Raw genomic sequence first — 24,271 nt, 5'->3', positions numbered from 1 at the left:
CTTGTTACTCATTCCTATTACCATAGAGGGAACATTTTGGGCCTGTACCCTCCCCATTTCCTTTTTGAATCCCCCCCACTGCTCTTCTATAGATTTCCCCACAAGTAACTGTTTCCAGACTACCTTGGCCAGATCCTGCCTTATTTTACTAAAACTCGCTCTCTCTCAATCCAAAAGCTTTTTTTGCCATGTTGTGGTTGTTACCACCAAATGATCCCCACCAACACCTCAACCACCTGTCCGGCTTATTCACGAAAATTAGGTCCAGCATTGCACCGTCCCTTGTTGGAGCCTCTACATATTGGGCTAAAAGGTTCCCCTGAAAACATTTTAAGAACTCCACTCCATCTAAGTCTTTAACATAGTGGCTATCCCAACTAATGATGGGAAAGTTGAAATCACCTAATATAATTACCCTATTATTATTTTTGCACACCCCTGCAAATTGTGCACTATTGGCTCCTCAATCTGGGGGTCTATAATAAACACTGAGCTTCATTTTGTGCCCCCTCCAAGATATCATCTCTCCTTACTGCAGTAACTGACTCCTGAACAAATAATGCAATGCCCCCTCCTCTGTCTTGCCTGAAGATTTGATATTTCCAGTGATGTTGAGCTGCCAATCCTGCCCCTCCCTCAACCACATCTCTGTGATGGCTACTATATCACAATTCCACATGTCAATCCTCCCTCTTGACTCATCCGTTTTACCTGTTATAATCCTGGCATTAATGTAGAGGCCATCCAACATTGTTTGACTCCCGTGAAACTTAGTACCGCTGTATCCCTCTGACTCGAATGCTTTTCTGTGTTATGCTGTGACCCTATTCTACTAACAGTCTGCGCCCCTCCCCCTCCCAAATTAGTTTAAACTCCTCCCAACAGCACTAGCAAACCCTCCAGCAAGGAATCCCAGAGACCAAGACTCCTCAATCACTGCTCGTCTGACAAGCTCGTAGAACCATGCAGGTACAGGAGGCAGTAAAGAGGGCAAATGGTATGTTGGCCTTCATAGCGAGATGATTGCAGAATAGGAATAGCGATGTTTTACTGCAATTGTATAGGGCAGTGGTGAGGCCACACCTGGAGTATTGCATGCAATTTTGGTATCCTTATCTGAGGAAGGATGTTCTTGCTCTGGAGGGAGTGCAGCGAAGGTTCACCAGACTGATTCCTGGGGTGGCGGTACTGTCATATGAGGAGAGACTAAGTCGATTAGGATTATATTCATTGGAGGTTAGCAGAGTGATTGAGGAGTCCAGAACTAGGGGTCATAGTTTGAGGATAAGGGGATAAACCTTTTCCGACTGAGGTGAGGAGAAATTTCCCCACTCAGAGAGTAGTTGGGGCCAAAACGTTATTTAAAGAAGGAATTAGATATAGCTCTTGGGACTAATGGGATCAAGGGATGTGGGGTGGGAGTGGGAGGGGGGGTGGGGGGGGGAGGCAGGGTCAGGGTGTTGAACTTGATGATCAGACATGATCATGATGAATAGCGGAACAGGCTCGAAGAGCCAAATGGCCCCCTCCTGCTTCTGTTTTGTATGTTTCTAAGCCCTCATTCTGGGGTCATTCTTGGGAACCTCCTCTGGACCCTCTCCAAGGCCAGCACATTCTTCTGAGATGAGGGGCTCAGAACTGCTCACAATATTCAAAATGGGCTGTGGCCAGAGCCTTATGCAGCCTCAGCAGTACATCCTTGACCTTGTATTCTTGTCCTCTCAATGTGAATTCTAACATTGCATTTGCCTTCCGAACTGCCAACTGACCCTGCATGTTAACCTGTAGAGAATCCTGAACAGGACTCATTTTGGGACATCAGGGGCGGGATTCTCCAACCCCCTGCCGGTCAGAGAATCCCCGGGGGGGCGGCGCAAATCCCACCCCGCTGCCCCGACGCCGACTGCTGTATTCTCCGGCGGGAGCGGGGTTCACGCCACGCCGGTCGGGGGCCATTGGCAGCGGCCCCCCCGGCAATTCTCCAGGCCCTGATGGGCTGAGCGGACGTCCGTTTTTGGCCAGTCCCGCCGGCGTGGTATACGCATGGTCCTACACAGCGGGACCTGGCAGGTAAGTTGGCTGGGGAGGGCCTCGGAGGGGGTGCGGGGGGATCCGACCTGGAGCAGCGCCAACCCCTCCGCCATCCACCTAGCCCCCGAGACAGGTGAGAATTCCTCACCTTGGGGGTGCCGGTTTTCCCGCCGGAAAGGAGAATCCCGGCCCAGATTCCCGAAGCCTTTTCCCATTTAGAAAATAGTCTATGCCTCTATTGTTTCCAGTAAGAAGTCTTACACACCAGGTTAAAGTCCAACAGGTTTGTTTCCACCAATTCTTTCCACCAACGTGCATAATCTCACATGTTTCTGCACTGTATTCCATCTGCCATTTCTTTGCGCACGCTCCCAGCCTGTCCAAATCCCTCTGCAGCCTCCCCGCCAGTATTTTCTGCTGATGCCATTAATGGGTGGGTTGTTTTATGAGGAAAGGTTGGAGAGGTTAGTGTTGATTCCACTAGTGCTTTGGAAGAGTAAGAGGCAACTTGATTGAAACCTTTAAGATCCCGAGGGATATTAACAGGGTGGATGCGAAGAGAATGTTTCCTCTTGTGGGAGAATCTAGTACTAGGTGTCACTGTTCAAAAGTAAGGGGTCAGCCATTTAAGACCGAGATGAGGAGAATATTTTTCTCTCAGAGGTTTGAGAGTCTCTGGAACTCTCTTCCTCAAAAGGCAGTGGAAGCAGAATCTTTGAATATCTTTAAGGCAGAGCTGGATAGATTCTTGATGGTCAAGGGGGTGAAATGTTGAAGGTGTTGTCCAGCGATGAGATCTCTTAAAACTGAATAGCTAGGATGCCACTAGAATAGTTTTACATAAATAAGGATTGAGATTAATAATAGAAAGTGTACTGGGTAATCATTATTTTTATTTTTTTTAATAAAATATTTTTATTCTCCTCCTTTTTCACATTTTCTCCCACATTTACACCCATCAACAATAAACAATAATCAGCAAGATATGTCAATCCCCATAATAACAACGATCCCATCCACCCACCAACCCCCAAACCTCAGCCCACATGTTTACATAAACAAATGACAAAAAAGGAATCAGGGATTACCCATAGTCACCCTTAATCTACACAGCCCCCCTCCCCCCCACCCCACCCCCCCAACTAATGTCCGGTGTTATCCAGTTCTTGAAAGTGCATAATAAATAGTGCCCATGACTTGTAGAACCCCTCCGAGCTTCCCCTCAGTTCGAACTTAACCTTCTCAAGGGTCAAGTATTCCAACAGGTCCCCCCGCCACGCCAGGGCACTGGGTGGAGAGGCTGCTCTCCATCCCAGCAGGATCCGCCTTCGGGCGATCAACGAGGCGAAGGCTATGATATCTGCCTCCGCTCCCGTTTCCAACCCTGGCTGGCCCAACACCCAGAATATGGCCTCCTGGGGACCCGGGTCCAGTTTCACACGCACCACCTTGGAAATTACCCGAAACACCTCCTTCCAGTACTCCCCTAGCTTTGGACAGGACCAAAACATATGAACGTGATTCGCAGGCCCCCTCCCGCAACGCTCACACACATCCTCTACTCCTTCAAAAAATCGGCTCATCCTCGTCCTCGTGAGGTGCGCTCTATATACCACCTTCAGCTGTATCAGCCCCAACCTCACAGATGAGGTGGAGGCATTCACTCTCCGGAGCACCTCACACCAGACCCCCTCCTCTATAACCTCTCCCAGCTCTTCCTCCCACTTTGCTTTGATCCCTTCCAGTGGTGCCTTATCCTCTTCCAGAATAGCTCCGTACACCGCTGACACTGCCCCCTTGTCGTCAACACCTCCTCCAGCAATGTGGAGGCCGGCTCCACCGGGAAGCTCTGTATCTCCTTCCTGGCAAAATCCCGAACCTGCATGTACCTAAACCCTTCTCCCTGCTCTAGCCCATACTTCGCTTCCAGCTCCCTCAATCCTGCAAACCGACCCCGAAGAAACAAATCTTTTAGCGTTTTAATCCCCTTCTCATCCCATTTCCGAAAACTTCCATCCCACCTCCCTGGCTCAAATCTGTGGTTCCCCCGAATTGGCATTTCCCTTGACCCTAAACCCAACCCGAAGTGTTGGCGAAACTGCCTCCAGATTTTCAATGAAACTATTATTACCGGACTCCCTGAATATTTCCCCGGAGCTATCGGGAGCAGCGCTGTTGCAAGTGCCTTCAGCCCCGACCCCCTGCACAAACTCTCCTCCATTCTGACCCACTGAGAATCCACCCCTCTGACCCAGCTCCGCACTTTCTCCACATTCGCCGCCCAGTAGTAGTACAACAGGTTCGGGAGACCCAAACCCCCTGCCTGCCTTCCCCTCTGTAGCAGCACCTTTCTCACTCTGGCCACCTTCCCTCCCCATATGAATGAGGTAATCCTTCCCTCAATCTCCCTGAAAAAAGTCTTTGGCAGGAAAATCGGTAGGCATTGAAAAATAAACAGGAATCGCGGCAACACATTCATTTTAACCGCCTGTACCCGACCTGCCAGCGACAGAGGAAGGCCGTCCCACCTTGCCAGATCGGCTTTCACTCTCCCCACCAAACTAGTGATGTTGTACCTACGAAGCCTCCCCCACTCCCGGGCAACCTGCACCCCCAGATACCTAAAAGAGTCCCTGCTCTACGGAATGGCAGCCCCCCCACCCCTGCCCCCACCCCCGGCCGAGACACCACAAAGTACTCACTCTTGTCCAGGTTCAACTTGTACCCCGAGAAAGACCCAAATACCCGCAGTAGCTCCAATATTCCTCCTATCGACGCACTCGGCTCCGACACATACAGCAGCAAGTCGTCGGCATACAAGGACACCCTGTGCTCTATCCACCCCCCCCCCCCCGCACTATTCCTTTCCATGCTCCTGAACTTCTCAATGCGATGGCCAACGGCTCAATCGCAAATGCAAACAGCAGGGGGGACATAGGACATCCCTGTCTCGTCCTACGGTGGAGAGAGAAATATCTCAAACTGATATTATTTGTGCGGACACTCGCCTTCGGTTCCTTATATAATAGCTTTACCCAGTTCACAAACCTTGGTCCAATCCCAAACCGCTCCAGCACTGCCATCAGGTACCCCCATTCTACCCGATCAAACGCCTTCTCAGCGTCCAATGCCACAACTACCTCTGTTTCCTTTCTTTCCGCCGGTGCCATAACAACGTTCAAAACCCTCCTAATGTTCGAAAACAGCTCCCTCCCTTTCACGAACCCCATCTGATCCTCCCCTATCACCTTCGGGAGGCACTCCTCCAGCCTACCCGCCAGTACCTTCGCCAACACTTTTACGTCCACATTCAGAAGTGATATGGGCCGATACGACCCACATTCCGTCGGATCCTTATTTTTTTTAGTAACAGGGAAATCGATGCCCGCCCCAAGGTTTGCGGCAACAGCCCCTTCCCTATCGCCTCCTCAAACATCCCCACCATCAGGGGTGCCAACCTATCCTTAAATTTTTTATAATATTCCACCGGAAACCCATCCGGCCCTGCTACCTTCCCCGACTGCATCCTCCCAATCGCATCCTTTATCTCCTGCTCCACTATTGCTCCTTCTAATGTAGCCCTGTCCCCCTCCTCTAGCCTCGGGTACTCCAACCCATCGAGAAATTCCTGCATCTCACGGTCTCCTCCGAGTGGCTCTGACTTGTACAACCTCTCATAAAACTCCTCAAAAACCTTGTTAATCAGCACAGGGGTCACCACCAACTTCCCTGCCCTATCCTTCACCTGAAGAATTTCCTTTGCCACTGCCTCCCTCCGGAGCTGACCTGCTTATCTCCATGTTCATAAACTGCACCCCTTGCTCGTCTCAGTTGGCGCACCGCCTTCCTGGTGGACAGCCGGTCGAAGCTCGCCTGTAGTTCCTTCCTCTTTTCCAGCTTCGCCGGGTCCCCATCCTCTGCATACCTCCTATCTACCTCCAACATCTCATCTATTACCCTCTGCCGCTCCAACCTCTCCTCCTTATCCACCCTGGCCTTAAACAAAATTACCTCACCTCTCACCACCGCCTTTAGAGCCTCCCAGACGACTGCCTTCGACACCTCACCCGTACAATTGAAACCTACATATTCCTTAATTACCTTTTCAATTTTCTCACAGAATACTTGGTTCTCCAAAAGCCCCACATCCAGTTTCCACCCCGGTCTCTGCGCTGCCCCCTTCTCTAGCACCATATCCACCCAATGTGGAGTGTGATCTGACACTGCAATTGCAGAGTATTCCGACCCCTTGACTCCAGCCAGCAAAGCCTTCCCCACCACAAAAAAGTCAATCCGCGAGTATACCTTATGGACCGCTGAGAAAAACGAATACTCCCGTTCCCTTGGATGCAGGAACCTCCAAGGGTCCACCCCTCCCATTTCCACCATTAGCCCAGCCAGCGCCTTCGCCCCCCTTGATGGGACCAGCGAGCGCGGCCGTGATCTGTCCAACCTTGGCTCCTGCACCAGGTTCCAGTCCCCCCCCCACAATCAGCTCATGCGTGTCTAAGTCGGGAATAGCCCCAACCACCTTCCTCGCGAATCCCGCATCGTCCCAATTGGGACCGCATACACTTAACAGCGCCACTAATCTCCCCTCCAATGCTCCGGTCACAATCACATATCTACCCCCCTGATCTGCCACCACCTTCTCCATCTGGAAGCGTACCCTTTTACTGACCAGCACCGCTACCCCTCGAGCCCTTCCATCAAATCCGGAGTGAAACACTTGGCTAACCCAGCCCTTTTTAAGTCTCACCTGGTCCTTCACCCTCAAGTGAGTCTCCTGCAGCATTACTACATCGGCTTTCAAACTTTTAAGATGTGCAAGCACCCTTGACCTCTTGACCGGACCTCCTAGCCCTCTCACGTTCCACGTGATTATCCTTACTGGGGGTCTCTCACCCCCCCCCCACCTTTCTTATCCACCATCACCATACCAACGGGCCCTGCCCCATAAGCCTGACCCGCCCCTGTCCATTGTTAACATCGAACCCCTTCCCCCCTCCCAAGAAACCCCCCCTACAAAAACATCCCCCAAGATCCCTCCCTCCACCCCCTCTTGCTCACCTCGTAGGCCCATTGAAGCCTGCTACCCAGGCTCCAACGTCCGCAGTCCTCCTCTCACCTCACCCCCGTTCACTAACTGACTCTAGTTAGCTAGCGCGGATGGCTCCCCCCCCCCCGCCAATACCTCTCGCCCCCTTCCGCCCAGTCCCAGAGAAAGAAACACCAAAATAAACCCAACAACCCAACCCCTACAATTCACTAACATAACATTTAACCGTCGCAACACAGAACACCATTAACTTGAACTCTGCAACAATGCAAAGAGAAGTAAATTTCAAATTTCAATACAAATCAGTAAAAAGAAAGTTGTAACATTTGTACATTTTCCAGCCGCTCAAACACAGTCCACAGTCTTTCTTCCAGTTCCGCTCTTCACGTCTGTCCCAAGCCTTCTGCCCTCACGAACGCCTCAGCCGCCTCCGCTGTCTCAAAATAAAAGTCTTTGGCTTTATATGTTGCTCTCAACTTCGCCGGGTACACCACACCAAATCGCACCCCCTTCTTGTACAAAGCCGCCTTCACTCGCCCAAACGCCGCTCGTCTTTTTGCCAACTCCACCGTCCAGTCCTGGTAGATCCGAACCGCAGTACCATCCCACAGCACCTCACGCTTCTGCTTCGCCAAGTTTAATACTTTCTCCTTCATGCAAAACTTATGGAAGCAGATAATTATTGCCCTTGGCGGCTCGTTCACTTTGGGCTTCGGCCTTAATGACCGATGAGCTCGGTCTAGCTCGTACAGGGTGGGGTTCCCCACCCTCCCCATCAGCTCCGCCAACTTCTTAGCGAAGTATTGCGTTGGCCTTGGGCCCTCTGTCCCTTCGGGCAAAACCACAATTCTCAAATTGTGCCGCCTTGAGCGGTTTTCCAAGTCTTCCAGCTTTGCTCGGAGCCCTCTGTTAACCTCCACCACCCTCCGCAGCTCGTCTCCCATCGAGGTGACCTGGTCGCTGTGTCGTGTCACGGCCTCCTCCACCTCCTTCATCTTCTCGCCCTGCTCTCTCACCTCGGCCAATGCCTTTGCCACCTCCACCCTGATCGGGCCGATTGCCTCCTCCAACAATGACCTCACCATGACCACCATCTCTTTCCTCAGGATCTCCATGTGCCTCACCAAACGTTTTTCCAGCTCCACCACCATCACCTCGGTCATCTTCTCCACCGTAGGTAGTGTGGTGCCGCCTTGCAGTTCGGCTTCCGCCATCCTGTCAACACTTTTGCTTTTGCTCGTCTTCTCCTTCGGCGGCGAACCCGCGTTTCCTCCTTTCTTTGACGCTGCTTTTCGCATCTTTTAGCGGCTTATTGTTTTTTACCTTCTTTCCTTTCTCCTCTCTCCCCCTTCACCCTCCTGCCCTTCATCATTCTGACATTCTTCTTTATTGAAAAAAAAACTTTTACCAAACTTCCATGAATCTTCTTTCTTTCTCCTCTACATTCACCTGGGACCAGGCTTCAAACCTTCTTCTTCCTAGGTGGGAGCCATCCGACATGGAGCATCCTCACTACATGGCGCTCGGGCCTGCCGCCTCGACCTCTTCGTAGCTCCGCCCCCGCTGCTCCGACCTGCCGGGCCCGGCGCCTCAGCCTCCGCCGCCCGACACCCGCGCGGGGTTCTTCGCCGGCTTTTAAACCGGCCCCGCTGGCTGCTCGTGGCGGCCCAAAAGGCCGACGATAGTCGGGGAGTGCGTGGGGTCTCGGGGATTTCCCCGAAATCGCCGCGAATCGCGGCCACCGGCGGGAGCTCTTTTTTTGCGGCCGCCCTGCTAGCCCACCCCACCGGAAGCCCCATGTACTGTATTTATGACCCTGGGTAATCATTATTAACCATTAATCCTGTATTTTAGGACATAGCAGTGATAGTCATGTAAACTCTAGCGCAAGCAGTGGCAACAATGCATGATGGGATTTAGGCTAGCTACCTTATCCATGTTTTTGAGCCACAGGAGATGTGTGGTGAGCAGATTACATAGTGGACGTAAACACGTTTTATCAGTGGCCTCCAATATCCTCTGGAACAATCTATGAAGGGAAAAGGAAGCCACTTCTGATATCTTGTCCCTCTTAAAGAATCCATGGAGTAAAGAGAGCCAGTTCTGTCATCCTGTCCATAATGAAAAATGGGTTAGCAGGATGTTAGGATGGGGAAAACAACTTAAAATTGACATAAAACTTTTGGTAAACAACAAGTGACAGGATGAGGCTCAATCAGGAGTTGATCGCAATTTTATTGGATAGGTTTAGACATGACAGCTTCAGGGATTGGATCGAGTGCAACTGGGGCGGGCTATTGATTTTGGAAATTGTATAATTGATGTGTTTTTATCAGTGTTCAGCAGATCGATCTTGGCACCATCCAGGTCCATCTCTCATGTACACAAAATCAAGCTTGGGTTAATAAAGCCATCTTAACCATGTTGTGTGCCTGCTCTGTTTATTAAGTTAAGGCCTAACAATGAGGGACGAACTCCACGTTAAGGCTGGTTCAATACTCAGGCCTTGGAAAACGCTCCTACAAAGGTTATCAGGGGTCGGCAGAAATGTGGGGCTGGGGTTACAATCAGGTCAGCCATGATCTTATTGAATGGGGTCACAGGCTCAAGGAGCCGAGAGGCCCACTCCTGCTCATAATTCATATAGACGAATAGAATTTACAGTGCATAAGGAGGCTGATCGGCCCATCGAGTCTGGACCGGCCCTTGGAAAGAGCACCCTTCTTAAGCCCATCCCCGTAATCCAGTATCCCCAAATAACATTTTGGATACTAAGGGGCAATTTAGCATGGCTAATCCACCAAATCTGCACATTTTTGGACTGTGGTAGGTAAATGCAGCACCCGGAGGAAACCCAGTTACCCAAGGCCGGAATTGATCCTGGGTCCCTGGAGCTGTGAGGCAGCAGTGCTTACCACTGTGCCACCCTGTTCCTGTGTTTGTATATTCAAGTGATTATCCATTATAGATTCTGCGGACTGTTTTGATGTGTATGTACTTTGAGTGCTATCTTCTCCTATCACGTTAGAACCTAAGAAACCAAGATGTAATCAACCCAAATAAAACAAAATAATTCTTGAACGAGTAACTTGTTGGAAAGACCAATGTTAACAACCTCATCAGTTCAATTTAAAGAGGTTGTGAAGTGAGGGGACAGACAGTTGTTGAATGTTTGTATCAGCGTGACTCCTGTTGTTGCAATTGTGAACAAAATCCTGAATATCTGCTCGAGCGAAGAAACTTTTTCAATTCTCTGGGGAACAAAAAATTATTATAATAATTGGGTTGGTTAGATAAGTTGACACAGGCAGAGAAAGGATGGGGAGACAGACTGACTCCAGGCACACATACAGACAAACTACAGGCTGAGAAACAACAGCCAAATGACAGACAGACAAGCAATAGACACACGACAGACAGACAGCAGCCGAACTACAGGCAGATGGATGTCAGACAAACGATACACAGACAGAGATGACCAAGATCAGATGAAAGACGCAGGCAGACAAGCATTTTGACGAATGGTGGGTGGATACGAAACACCAACAGGCGATGAACAGTCGAGCCGATAGACAAATGACACCGACAAACTGCAACAATTGTTCAACCTTGAAAATCAGGGGCGGGACTCTCCTGTACCCGGCGGGATGGGGGTTCCCGGCGGGACGGAGTGGCGTGAACCACTCCTGCGTCGGGCCACCCCAAAGGTGCGGAATCCTCTGCACCTTCAGGGGCTAGGCCCGCCCCGGAGTGGTTGGCGCCCCGCCGGCCGGGTGGGGTCTGGCCCCACGCCAACCGGCGCCGAAGGGCCTTCGCCGGCCGATGCGAGTTGGCGCATGTGCGGGAGCGCAGCACGTGCTGGCGTCATCCCCGCGCGTGCGCGGGAAGGTTCGTCTCTGCATAGGCCGCCGCGGAGGACCACAACGGCCTATGCGGAGTAATAGAGTGCCCTACGGCACAGGCCCGCCCACGGATTGGTGGGCCCCGATCACGGGCCAAGCCACCGTGGGGGCACCTCCCGGGGCTAGATCCCCCCGCGACCCCCCAGGACCCCGGAGCCGGCTTGCGCCGCCAGGTCCCGCCGGTAAGGGACCTACTCTGATTTACATCGGCGGGACCGGCTACAGACGGGCGGGACTTCGGCCCATCGCGGGCCGGAGAATTCAGGCGGCCCCGGGGCCCAAAGAGTCGCGCCGGACCCCACCATTCTCCGAGGTGGGCGGCGCGACACACGCCTGCCCACATTTTGGGGGGTCGGAGACTTCGGAGGACGGCAGGGGCGGGATTCACGCCGGTCCCCGGCGATTCTCCGACCCGATTGGGGGGGGGGGGGGGGGGGGGGGGGGTCGGAGAATCCCGCCCCACATCTCTGAGGAGATTCAGCTGGGAAAGGTTTACTGAGCATCGTGGTGAGGAAGCTGCTCAGAAGAACTTTCCAATAACCTTGTACCATCTTTTTTATTTCCTATCGCTAATTGTTCTTGAACTTAGTCACTTGCAAGTCCATTTTAGAGATAATCTGGTGTCACATGTAGGCCAGACCTGGTAAAGATATCAGATTTCCTTCCCTAAAGGACACCAGTGAACCAGATGTGTTGCTATCACAATCGACAATAGTCATCATTAGACTTAAACTCCAGATTTTTATTGAATTGACATTTCACCATCTGCCGTGGTGGGATTCAAACTCGGGTCCCCAAATCACTACCCAGGGTCTCTGGATTACTAGTCCAGCGACAGTGCCACTATGCCACCTCTGAATTAACGGGCAATTTAGCGTGGCCAATTCACCGACCCTGTACATAACAAAGAACAAAGAACAAAGAAACGTACAGCATAGGAACAGGCCCTTCAGCCCTCCAAGCCCGTGCCAACCATGCTGGCCGACTAAACTACAATCTTCTACACTTCCTGGGTCCCTCTATTCCTATCCTCTTCATGTATTTGTCAAGATGCCCCTTAAATGTCACTATCGTCCCTGCTTCCACCACCTCCTCCGGCAGCAAGTTCCAGGCACACCCAACCCTCTGTGTAAAAAACGAGCCTCGTCCATCTATTCTATACGTTGCCCCTTGCACCTTAAACCTATGCCCCCTAGTAATTGACCCCTCTACCCTGGGGAAAAGCCTCTGACTATCCACTCTGTCTATGCCCCTCATAATTTTGTAGACCTCTATCAGGTCGCCCCTCAACCTCCATCGTTCCAGTGAGAACAAACCGAGTTTATTCAACCGCTCCTCTTTCACCTCCACAGAAGTGCATATCTGTGCCCCTGACTATAGAGTCCCCTATGACTATTGCTCTTCTGCGCTTTGACCCTCCCTTCTGAACATCAGAGCTAGCCATGGTGCCACTGCTCTGGCTGCTGCTGTTTTCCCCTGATAGGCTATCTCCCCCAACAGTATCCAAAGGGGTATACCTGTTCGAGAGGGGACAACCACAGGGGATTCCTGCACTGACTGCCTGCCCTTTCTGGATGGTCACCCATTTCTCTGCCTGCACCTTGGGTGTGACCACATTTATATAACTGCTATCTGTGATGTTTTCCGCCACCTGCATGCTTCTAAGTGCATCCAACTGCTGTGCCAACCGAACCATGCGGTCTGTGAGGAGCTCCAGTTGGGTGCACTTTCTGCAGATGAAGCCATCCGGGACGCTGGAAGCCTCCCGGACCTGCCACATCTCACAGTCAGAGCACTGCACCCCTCTAATTGACATTGCGCCAATTAATTAGTAAATTAAATTTTAAAGTTTTTAAAAACGTTACTCTTAACTATATGTTTCCTTGCACTAGATTTCTACTATAAATGTGAAAACTAAATACAGTACTCTCCGATCTCTGGCTTAGATACACTTCTAAATTATAATTAAGTAATTATGTTTAATTAGTTTAACAATGCTTAATTTTTAAATTTAGTGTAGCTTCCCAACCAGCCAATCAGGTCACAGCTTTACTGTGATGTCACTTCAGTCCCGCCCCCTGTCAAGTCCGGCGGGGAGAGAGTGGCTGGCAGAAGGGAAGGAGAAAAAGGAGGGAATAGCAGGGGGGAGAGCGGGGGGGGGGGGGGAAAAGAGGCTGTGGGGGGCAAGACATGCAGAAGCGTGGTGGGGGGGGGGGGGGGTTGCGGGCATGCCCAGGAGAGAAGTGAAGGGATGGGGGTAGAATGCTGGCTATGACAGTGTAGCGCACAAAGACTCCGTGAGACGAATAGAGAGAAGTCGATGAGGCTTTATTAAGCGTGTCTGTTCCCCCACAGCTCAATAGTAGACTGGCCTGCGGGGGAGGACTCCGGCTTCTTATACTTATACTCCGCCTTCAGGGCGGAGCAAGAGGTCAACGGCCAACCAGGACCCGGGATCTGTCAGCCAATGACATTAGGGCTTCCAGTCCCACATGACCCCCAATACATACTACCACATTCACCCCTTGTCAAAAATGAACCCGGCGGGGTGATGCTTCGTATGGTGGTAAGGGTTTACAGGGCTGGTCCTGGGAGGAAAAAAACATTCACATGGCAATACAGTATTGTACAATTTTGTCCTGTTTCAACTATTTACAGAGGGTATAGAGAGAAAAGCAAAATGTTCTTGTGAAAAGTCCCCCCACACACAATTTGAAAAGGTAATAAAAATAAATAAAAATCACTTACATTTCCAGGTTCTCAGATGCTCTCTGGTTCTCTCCCTGCAGATTAAAAGTTACAGGCCAGAAGAAAGAGAGAGAACAAAACAGTAGGGAAAAAGCACCTTCTCCCACTCTGCACCGAATTACCTCACTGTACCAAATTACCAAGTTCCAAATTCCCATTCTGGGTGTGTCTCACTCCGGCTGTATCTCCTTGACTTGTGCAAACATCTTTGGGTTTTGGGGCTGAGACCCACGCAGACACAGGGAGGATATGCAAACTCCACACGGACAGTGATCCGGGGCCGGGATCGAACCTGATTCCTCAACGCTGTGAGGCAGCAGTGCTAACCAGTGCGCCACCGTGCCGCCCCATGGAAGGTCCGGTTCTATCAGTTTCCTGTTCACCCAGATTCAAATTGCAAAACACTTCAGGTCACTGAAGATTTAAGATTAAAGGTCAGGAGCAGGACGCTTAAGGGATTTGAGGAAAAGCTTTTGCTCCCAGGGGGTGGTGGGGAATCTGGAACTCACTGCCTGAAAGGATGGTAGAGGCGGGACCCTCTCACAATGCTTAAGAAGCATTTAGATGAGCACTTAAACGCCATAGCCATACAAGGCTAAGGACCAAGTGCTGGAAAATGGGATTAGAATAGATTGGTGCTTGATGGTCGGCACAACACGATGGGCTGAAGGGCCTTTTTCTGTGGTGTAAAACTCAATGGCTCTCCGAAAAGCACAAAACGAATAATTTAAATTTGCATTTACCTGTGCCGGCGTGCCCCCAAGTCCGGTCAGAGCGTTACCACCACTTCCCATCCCAGTTGTCCATTGAATGTCTCCATAGTTGAGAATAATGAACGATTGAGGTCCATTCGTGATTAGTACTGCTTGAAAACTGTTAACCTAGAATATGAAATGTTTCTGGTCTTGAATAAACAGTAGTTCAATTTCAACTAAATGTGAGGCACTCACACACCATGGTGTTACCTGAGGTTGAACATATCAAGAAAGTTTGAACTTGTATGAGAAGTGAAAGACAGCGACTGCTATAGCTGCAAAGATTGAACTCACTGATAACAGGGAAAGCCAACGGGTCAATGTGCAGTGATCTTGTCCCCGCTCTGGTTCCGTGAGTGGCACTCTCCACCTTGAGTCAGAGATTTCTGGATTCAGGTCCAACTCCACAACCTGAACACAGCAAATAGGCTGACACCCAGATCAGACCCCATGCGCATTGTTATAAGTGCCATCTTCTAAAAGAGATAGCTGAGGAGATTGTGTAGGCATTGGTGATGATCTTTCAGGAATCACTGGAGGCAGGAAGGGTCCCAGAGGACTGGAAAGTGGCTAATGTAACACCCCTGTTTAAGAAGGGAGGGAGGCTGAAGACGGGAAATTATAGGCCGGTTAGCCTGACTTCGGTCATTGGTAAGATTTTAGAGTCTGTTATTAAAGATGAGATCGCGGAGTACTTGGAAGTGCATGGTAAAATAGGACTGAGTCAGCACGGCTTCATCAGGGGGAGGACATGTCTGACAAATCTGTGAGAGTTCTTTGAAGAAGTAACTAGGAAGTTAGACAAAGGAGAACCAGTGGACGTGATTTATTTAGATTTCCAGAAGGCCTTTGACAAGGTGCCACATAGGAGACTGTTAAATAAGTTAAGAGCCCATGGTGTTAAGGGTAAGATCCTGGCATGGATAGAGGATTGGCTGACTGGCAGAAGGCGGAGAGTGGGAATAAAGGGGTCTTTTTCAGGATGGCAGCCGGTGTCTAGTTGTGTACCTCAGGGGTCGGTGCTGGGACCACAACTTTTCACAATATACATTAATGATTTGGAGGAAGGAACTGAAGGCACTGTTGCTAAGTTTACAGTTGATACAAAGATCTGTAGAGGGGCAGGTAGTATTGAGGAAGCAGGCGGACTGCAGAAGTACTTGGACAGGCTAGGAGAGTGGGCAATTAAGTGGCAGATGGAATATCATGTGGAAAAGTGTGAGGTTATGCACTTTGGAAGGAGAAATGGAGGTATAGACTATTTTCTAAATGGGAAGATGCTTAGGAAATCAGAAGCACAAAGGGACTTGGTAGTTCTTGTTCGCGATTCTCTTAAGGTTAATGTGCAGGTTCAGTAGGCAGTTAGGAAGCCAAATACAATGTCAGCATTCATGTTGAGAGGGCTAGAATACAAGACCAGGGATGTACTTCTGAGGCTGTATAAGACTCTGGTCAGACCCCATTTGGAGTATTGTGAGCAGTTTTGGGCCCTGTATCTAAGGAAGGATGTGCTGGCCTTGGAAAGGGTACAGAGGAGGCCTGGATAGAGTGGATGTGGAGAGGATGTTTCCACTTGTAGGAAAAACTAGAAGCAGAGGGGATTTGATAGATCCTGAAGTGTATAGATAAGGTAAAGTGTGATACATTATTCCCACTCAAAAACGATAGGATGTGCTGAGTGGGTGCAGGAAAGAGGGCTCTCCTGCTCGAAGCTTGAAATTAGGCACTTCTAGCCCCCAAATAGGTTGCTAAACCTGGGAAACCCCCTCCCACACCCTCCTCCAACATCAGCACAACGAATGAGAAATGCAAGACAACAATTTGAGGAGCTGAAAGGACAGCAGGATCAATAAAAGCGTGGAGAGGAAGAATGAGGCGATGATGAACATGTGGGTGACGAGGAGTCGGCTGCAGCCAAATGGGTTGGTGCACCAGGGGATATGCCAGGCTACCACCCCCCTCCCTCCCCCAGCCCCCTATAAATGAATTGATGGACCTCCTAACACAGGGGCTCCAATTGCACAGAGACAGCATCAAATTAGAAATGATGGCGGTGATAACGGAGGCACTGGTCCCCTTTCAATTGGTGCCAGAAAAGGCGGAGTGGCGACTGGAGACACAGGAGGCGACAATCAGGGAGCTGGAGGAGCCGGCGATCGACCAGAGCAACCAGATCCCCCCACTGGAGATGGAGACGGCAAGGTTGGTGTCGACGCAAGGGACGTTGAAGGGAAAAGTTAAGGACCAGGAAAATTGGTTGCGCCATCAAAACATCCGCATTGGGGGCCTATTGGAGGATACCGAGGGCAGGACGCCACAGAGTATGTGACCCAGATGCTGGGCAAGCTGGTTGGAGGGGAAAGCTTCCCCGGCCCACAGAGGTGGTCAGAGCCCACAGGGCACTCTGGCCAAAGCCCAAAACCGGGGAGCAGCCACAGGCCATCATCGTGAAACCGCACTGGCACCAAGACCAGGAAAAGATCGGAATTGGGCATGGGAAGGCACACACGGTCCTGTAAGTGGGAGGGAAACACCGATCGGTGTGCAGCAAGACATTGGGGCAGACCTGGCCAAGCACCGGGTGGAATTCAATGCAGCCAAGGTGGTCCTACAAAAAAGCCAGCTGTGGTTTGGATGCTGTACCTGCCAAACTCTGGGTGACTTTCCAGAGTAGGGGGCACGACACCACCGCACCGGCAGAAGCAGATGGTTTTGTGCGTAGACGCGGGCTGGGAAGGCAATGACACCAGTAATGAACTCAAACTCTCATTTCTTCGGTTTAAAAAGTGATTAATTGCGCAGCATAGATCTGCCTCGTCTTCAAGTTTCAGGAAGGAGGGGGCAAGAGTGGTACCGTTCAGAAGGGGAAAAGGGGTGAGGACCACATTAGAGAGTTGAGCTAATGCACAGGAAGCACGGGTGACACAGGGCCGCGACACAACTCCCGGCGGGGAGAGAGTGGCTGGCAGAAGGGAAGGAGAAAAAGGAGGGAATAGCAGGGGGGAGAGCGGGGGGGGAAAGAGGCTGTGGGGGGCAAGACACGCAGAAGCGTGGTGGGGGGGGGGGGGGGGTTGCGGGCATGCCCAGGAGAGAAGTGAAGGGATGGGGGTAGAATGCTGGCTATGACAGATTGCACATGGCAGCAAAGGAAACAATAGCACTGCAAACAGCCATCTTGGAGGGCTGCCAAACAAAAGGGGAATCCCAGAGTGCAGCGGCACATCCATATGGAGTACACAATGATGGCGGCCATCTTGGCTGTCCCCTGGACAAAAAGAAACCCTGGAGTGCAGGGGCACATCCAGGTTGTGTTTATGGCAACAGCGGCCATTTTGGATGGCCCCCAAACAAAGGGAAACCCCGGAGTGCTGGGGCGCATTCACTTGGTAAGTATGGTTGACACTGCAGGAGGGGCAGAGACAGAAACCCCACCCATCAGAATAGTCACCTGGAACTTCAGGAGATTTAATGGTCCAGCGAAAAAATCCAGAGTCTTCACCCATGTGAAAAGTCTGAGTGCCGACATAGTCTTTCACCAGGAAACCCACCTGAGGGAGAAGGACCTACTGCGGGCAAGAAAGAGCTGGGTGGGACAGACCTACCATTCGTGCTACAGGACGAGGGCTAGGGGTTGGCCATATTGCTCAATAAGAGACATAGAATTAGACATAGAATTTACACTGCAGAAGGAGGCCATTTGGCCCATCGAGTCTGCACTGGCCCTTGGATAGAGCACGCCATTTAAGCCCACACCTCTGCCCCATACCTGTAACCCAGTAACTCCACCCAAGCCCTTTGGACACTAAGGGCAGTTTAGCATGGCCAATCCACCTAACCTGCACATCTTTGGACTGTGGGAGGAAACCGGAGCTCCTGGAGGAAACCCACGCAGACACGAGGAGAACGTGCAGACTCCGCACAGACAGTGCCCTAAGCCAGGAATCGAACCTGGGACCCTGGAACTGTGAAGCGACAGTGCTACCCACTGTGCTACCGTGCTGCCCAGGCAGCATTCACAGCGATGAGGATGGTTACGGACCCGGTGGCATGGTATGTCATGGTTAGTGGTGTTCTGGAAGGAACACCAGTGGTCCTCGTAAACGTGTACGCTCCCAACTGGGATGATGCGGAATTCATAAAGAGAACCATGGCGGAAATCCCCGACACATTGGGCGTGATTCTCCGCTCCCGCGCCGGTTGGGAGCGCGCCATTTTTCCACGCGATACCGGTCCGCCGCCCTCCCACGATTCACCCAAGCGGTGAGAACGGCCCCGTCGTGTTCTACGCGGCGCAGGCCGGAGAATCGCCCGAGACACCCAAAATGGCGATTCTCCGCTAACCCCGCTATTCTCCAGCCCGGATTGGGCCGAGCGGCCTGCCCAATACGACGGGTTCCCACCGGCGCCGTCCACACCTGGTCGCTGCCAGCGGAAACGCTGGGGGGACGACCTGTGGGGGGGGGGGGGGGGGGGGGTTCCTGCACCGGGGGGGGGCCTCAAATGGGGTCTGGCACGCGATTGGTGCCTACCGATGACGGCCTCTCTAAAGGAGGACCTCCTTTCCTCCGCAACCCGCAAGATCCATCCGACATCTTCTTGCGGGGCGGCCTCGGGAAGGACGTCAACCACGCATGCACGGGTGACGCCAGTTACGCGGCGCCGGCCGCGTCATTTACGCAGTGCCGCTTTTACGCGGCGCCAATGCCCGGCGCGCACTGACGACGCTGCTTTCGCAGCCCGCCCCCCGAGTTCCTCGCGGCCCCGCTCCTAGCCCATTTTCGGGCCTTGAATCGATTGCGATCGGGGCTGTTTCGTGCTGTCGTGAAACTCGACGGCGTTCACGGCGGCGTGGGCACTTTGTTGCGGGAGCGGAGAATCTCGCCCATTGTGTGGGAGGGAGGCCGGGGGTGGGGGGAGGACTTAACTGTGTACAGAACCCACGGACAGACGGATCCAACCCCAAATCAGGGAAAAGATCAAAGATGGCAAAGGAATTGAATGCTTTCATGGACCAGAAGCGGACAGTGAACCCGTGGAGGTTCACACACCCAGGGGAGGAGTTCCCCTTCTCCTCCCAGGTACACAGGGTATATACCACGATTGACTTCTTTGTTGTGGGGAAAGCGGTGCTTCCAGGGATAGGAGGAGCAAAATACTCCGCAATCGTATCCTCCGATCATGCTCCTCACTATGCGGATATGAAGTTGGAGACGGGCCGGGCATAAGGCCCCCCTATGGAGGCTGAACATGGCCCTCCTGGTCGATGAGGCATTCTGTGAACGGATATCACAGGCCATATACGGGTATGTTACTAACAACCACGATGGGGGGGTCTCACACTCCACATTCTGTCAGGCACTGAAGGCTCTGATAAGGGAGGAAATTATTGTGTACATGGCGCGCAAAGATAGGAAGGAGAGAGCGATGAAGCAACAGCTAGGGGCGGCACAGTGGTTAGCACTATTGCTTCACAGCTCAATGGTCCCAGGTCCGATTCCCGGCTTGGGTCACTGTCTCTGCTGAGTCTGCACATCCTCCCAGTGTGTGCGTGGGTTTCCTCCGGGTACTCCGGTTTCTTCCCACAGTCCAAAGATGTGCAGGTTAGGTGGATTGGCCATGATAAATTGCCCTTAGTGTCCACAAAGGTTAGGAGTGAGGTTAAGGGGATAGAGTGGAGCTTACATAGCGTGCTCTTTACATGGGTCGGTGCGGACTCGATGGGCTGAATGGCCTCCTTCTGCACTTTAAATTCTATGAATAGCTGACCGCCTCCATACTGGAGGTGGATCGGTGGTATTCTTCGACCCCAACCGTGGCAGAGGGTTGGTCTCATCGAAATGTCCCCCATGGCCCCCATCTGCAACCACAAGTTCACTCCTGCTATAATGGACGCCACCTTCAAAACGTGGAGATAGGACGTGGGAGACTCAGATGGTTACGGACATGTACACGGAGGATAGAGTAGCGATCCTGAGGGAAGCTCACGGAGAGGTTCCAGTTACCAAGAGGAAATGACCTGAGATTCATTCGGGTTAAAAGCTTCCTCCGCAAGGAAATAACAGCGTGCCCCCAGATACTGGGACACTCATTCACTGAAGAACTGCTGGACGCAGGTGACATAGGGAAGGGAAATTGTACGGGTGATTGTTGGAGGAAGTACGCTCCCGCCCTTGAATGAGACAAGGAACAAATGGGAGGAGGAACTTGGCACAGAGTTAGTGGGAGGACTCTGGATCGAAGCACTGCACAGGGCAAACTTCACCTCCACATGCGCAGGGCTGAGTCTAACGCAGCTACAGAGCGCACTTAACCAGACCGCGAATGAGTGGGTTCTTTCCCGAGGTGGAGGACAAATTCGAACGGTGCCACGGAGGCCCAGCCAACCACACCCACATGTTCTGGGCATACCCCAGACATGTCGGGTACTGGACGACTTTGTTTGAGGCCATGTCCAAGTTTGTGGGAGCAAGGGTCGAGCCATGCCCAAAAGTGAGGGTCTTTGGGGTATCAGATCAGCCAGAATTCTTCATGGGGAGGGGGGTCGATTTGACTCCCTGATTTCCTGCTGGAGAATCCTGCTCGACTGGCGAGCAGTAACACCATCCAAGGCTGCAGACTGGCTGTCCGACCTGGCGGCATTTCTCAGGCTGGAGAAAATAAAGTTCGCCATCCGTGGGTCGGAAGAAGGTTTCTGCAGGACGTGGAAGCCATTCACCAACTTATTTCAAAACCTGTTGGTAGCCAGCAACGAGTAAGGGGGGATTGGGGGGGGGGGGGGGGGGAAGAGAGAAAGAGACATGGGCCACAAGACAGAAAGGAAAAAGAAGTGGGGGGGGGCAGAGGCAAGGGGGGTTTTTTGGATATGAAATATGAAAACTCAATGACAAAAAAAAGAGATTCTCAAAAACTAGAGGGCACCGATTCAAAATACTGCCAGAAGGAGTAAAAGTCATGCAAACAATATTTTTACACCCATAGGGGGATTTGAGACTGGGACAAACTTCCTGAGAGGGTGGCGGAGGCAGGTTTGATTGTGGCATTCAAAAGGGACTTGGGTTTCTCCCAGGATCGACCTGGCTAGCAACGCCTCACGTGGCAACACGGTTTTGTTAAGGGTAGGTCGTGCCTCACAAACCTTATTGAGTTCTTTGAGAAGGTGACCAAACAGGTGGACGAGGATAATGCAGTTGACGTGGTGTATATGGATTTCAGTAAAGCGTTTGATAAGGTTCCCCACGATAGGCTATTGCAGAAAATACAGAGGCATGGGATTGAGGGTGATTTAGCCGTTTGGATCAGAAGTGGACCAGCTGGAAGAAGGCAAAGGGTGGTGGTTGATGGGGAACGTTCAGCCTGGAGTTCAGTTGCTAAGTGGTGTACCACAAGGATCTGTTTTGGGGCCATTGCGGTTTGTCATTTTTATAAACGACCTGGAGGAGGGCGTAGAAGGATGGGTGAGTAAATTTGCGGATGACACTAAAGTCGGTGGAGTTGTGGGCAGTGCGGAAGGATGCTGTAGGTTACAGAGGGACATAGATAAGCTGCAGAGCTGGGCTGAGAGGTGGCAAATGGAGTTTAATACAGAAAAGTGTGAGGTGATTCATTTTGGAAGGAGTAATAGGAATACAGAGTACTGGGCTAATGGTAAGATCCTTGGAGTGTGGATGAGCAGAGAGATCTCGGTGTCCATGTACATAGATCCCTGAAAGTTGCCACCCAGGTTGAGAGGGTTGTTAAGAAGGCGTACGGTGTGTTAGCTTTTATTGGGATATGAGTTTCGGAGCCATGAGGTCATGTTGCAGCTGTACAAAACTCTGGTGCGGCCGCATTTGGAGTATTGCGTGCAGTTCTGGTCGCCACATTGTAGGAAGGATGTGGAAGCATTGGAAAGGGTGCAGAGGAGATTTACAGGTGTTGCCTGGTATGGAGGAAGATCTTATGAGGAAAGGCTGAGGGACATGAGGCTGTTTTCGTCAGAGAGAAGAGAGGTGACTTAATTGAGGCATACAAGATGATCAGAGAATTAGGTACGGTGGACAGTGAGAGCATTTGTCCTCGGATGGTGATGGCTAGCATGAGGGGCATAGCTTTAAATTGAGGGGAGATAGATAGGACAGATGTCAGAAGTGGGTTCTTTACTCAGAGAGTAGTGAGGGAGTGAAATGCCCTGCCTGCAACAATAGTGGACTCGCCAACATTAAGGGCATTTAAATGGTAATTGGATAAACACATGGATGATGAGGGAATAGTGTAAATGGGCTTTAGATTGGTTTCACAGGTCGGCACAACATCGAGGGCCGAAGGGCCTGTACTGCGCTGTAATGCCCTATGTTCTATGTTCTAGGATTCAATGCAATCTTGCAAGGCGTTGCAATGCGAATCCCGCAGACAATGGGTGGGATCACCTTTTGACAAATCTGCATCTTAGAGCGAGGCAGTAAGCCTCACTCTAATGTACAGATTCCAGAGGTACCTGAGGCTTTGGGATTCATCCCCTTAAACATGGACCAGATGGAACTGCACTCGTGTTGGCCTCCCAGGGATTCGGAGGCCTCCAGCTGCATGCCATTTGGGCAGGGTGGTGCCCTGGCAGTGCTGAGCTGGCATTGATAGTGCTAGGTTGGCACTGCCCAGGTGGAAAGCTGGCATTTTCTTGCACGCATTATCAGGCCGAAGTTGCCTGTTGGGGAAGGGGAGGTGAGGGAAGGTCGGGGATTGTTTCGATGGCTTCGGAGATCGGGATGCCATTTTGGGGAGTTCTGGTGAGCGGAGCTCCTTACTGTATAAAACTGGGAAATTTGGTCAAGCTTGAACATAGACAGGCTGCAGCCTGCAAATATACAAAACTGAAGCTCGGACTTATGCAGAAATTAACACAGGAGAAAGGCCATTTGGCCTTCCCGGGACAATGGACTCCAGGTAGAAACTAACAATAAGTGGCAGACTCAACGGAGCCTGCTTTCCTTATTTGGGAAGGCCTACGTGCCTTGGACACTAACTGCCATGGCCAATCGGGACCCGCACAGCCATCGAGGTGTCCGCCCCCAATTGGTCAGGATCGATCAGGGTGATTGAGACCCTATCGATCCATTGGACCTTCACCAGGGACCGCCCCTAAAGCGCGCAAAAGCTAGAAGAATAAAAGGTACTGCGCAAGCCACCACTCGCTCTCTCGACTGCAGCATCGACAGCCAACAACAACGGTGAATTCATCACCAGCCAAGAAATGTCCACGCCATCCACAGAGGGATCAGAACAGAGGACATCAAACTACCTACAAGAATTGCCAGAAATCAGATAAGGCCATATCTGTTCTGTATTTGCCGGTCAACTGGAAGTTAAGTTAAGGTTGTTTCAGTGTATTAGTTTATAGTCCAATGTGCATGAACGTGTGATTGATTAAGTAAATAACCTTGTGTATGTTAACAAACTATTATTGTACTGAAGAACTTGTGTGATCCTTTGTCCACCATATACGGGTTAAACACACACTGATGGTTAGATAAAGAAAAGAGCAACAGCAGCCTCGGCCAAACGTTCCCCAATCAGGTCCCTTATTCAACGTGAGTCATGTTAAATAGCCATGTGTTTCTTAGCAATGCAAGTGCTGGGAAACATGCAGCTAAACACGCTCGCTCAGAGACTTTGTTCCCTTTTGGGAGGATCCCGCCCTCAATTTCTGCCTGAGCCAACCATTTTCACTCATCGTTGTGGGAAATAGTTCAGGAGTGTGTTTTTTCCCCCGTTGTCAATGGGCAGCCATTGAGAATATTGGG

The 24,271-nt window shown here is 51.3% G+C and overlaps 1 protein-coding gene across 1 annotated transcript in view; it reads right to left on the bottom strand.

Annotated features, from left to right (window-relative positions):
* Positions 1-24,271, bottom strand: part of LOC140386465 (alpha-tectorin-like) — a 110,784-nt gene that overhangs the window by 70,740 nt on the left and 15,773 nt on the right. Inside the window, exon 5 of the mRNA XM_072468834.1 lies at positions 14,484-14,621. Within this exon, the coding sequence (XP_072324935.1) occupies positions 14,484-14,621 (138 nt within the window). The remainder of the gene's footprint in view (positions 1-14,483; positions 14,622-24,271) is intronic.

The sequence above is a fragment of the Scyliorhinus torazame genome, chromosome 12, assembly GCF_047496885.1.
Source record: "Scyliorhinus torazame isolate Kashiwa2021f chromosome 12, sScyTor2.1, whole genome shotgun sequence".
Lineage (NCBI taxonomy): Eukaryota > Metazoa > Chordata > Chondrichthyes > Carcharhiniformes > Scyliorhinidae > Scyliorhinus > Scyliorhinus torazame.
This window is presented reverse-complemented; position numbering and strand designations above follow the sequence as displayed.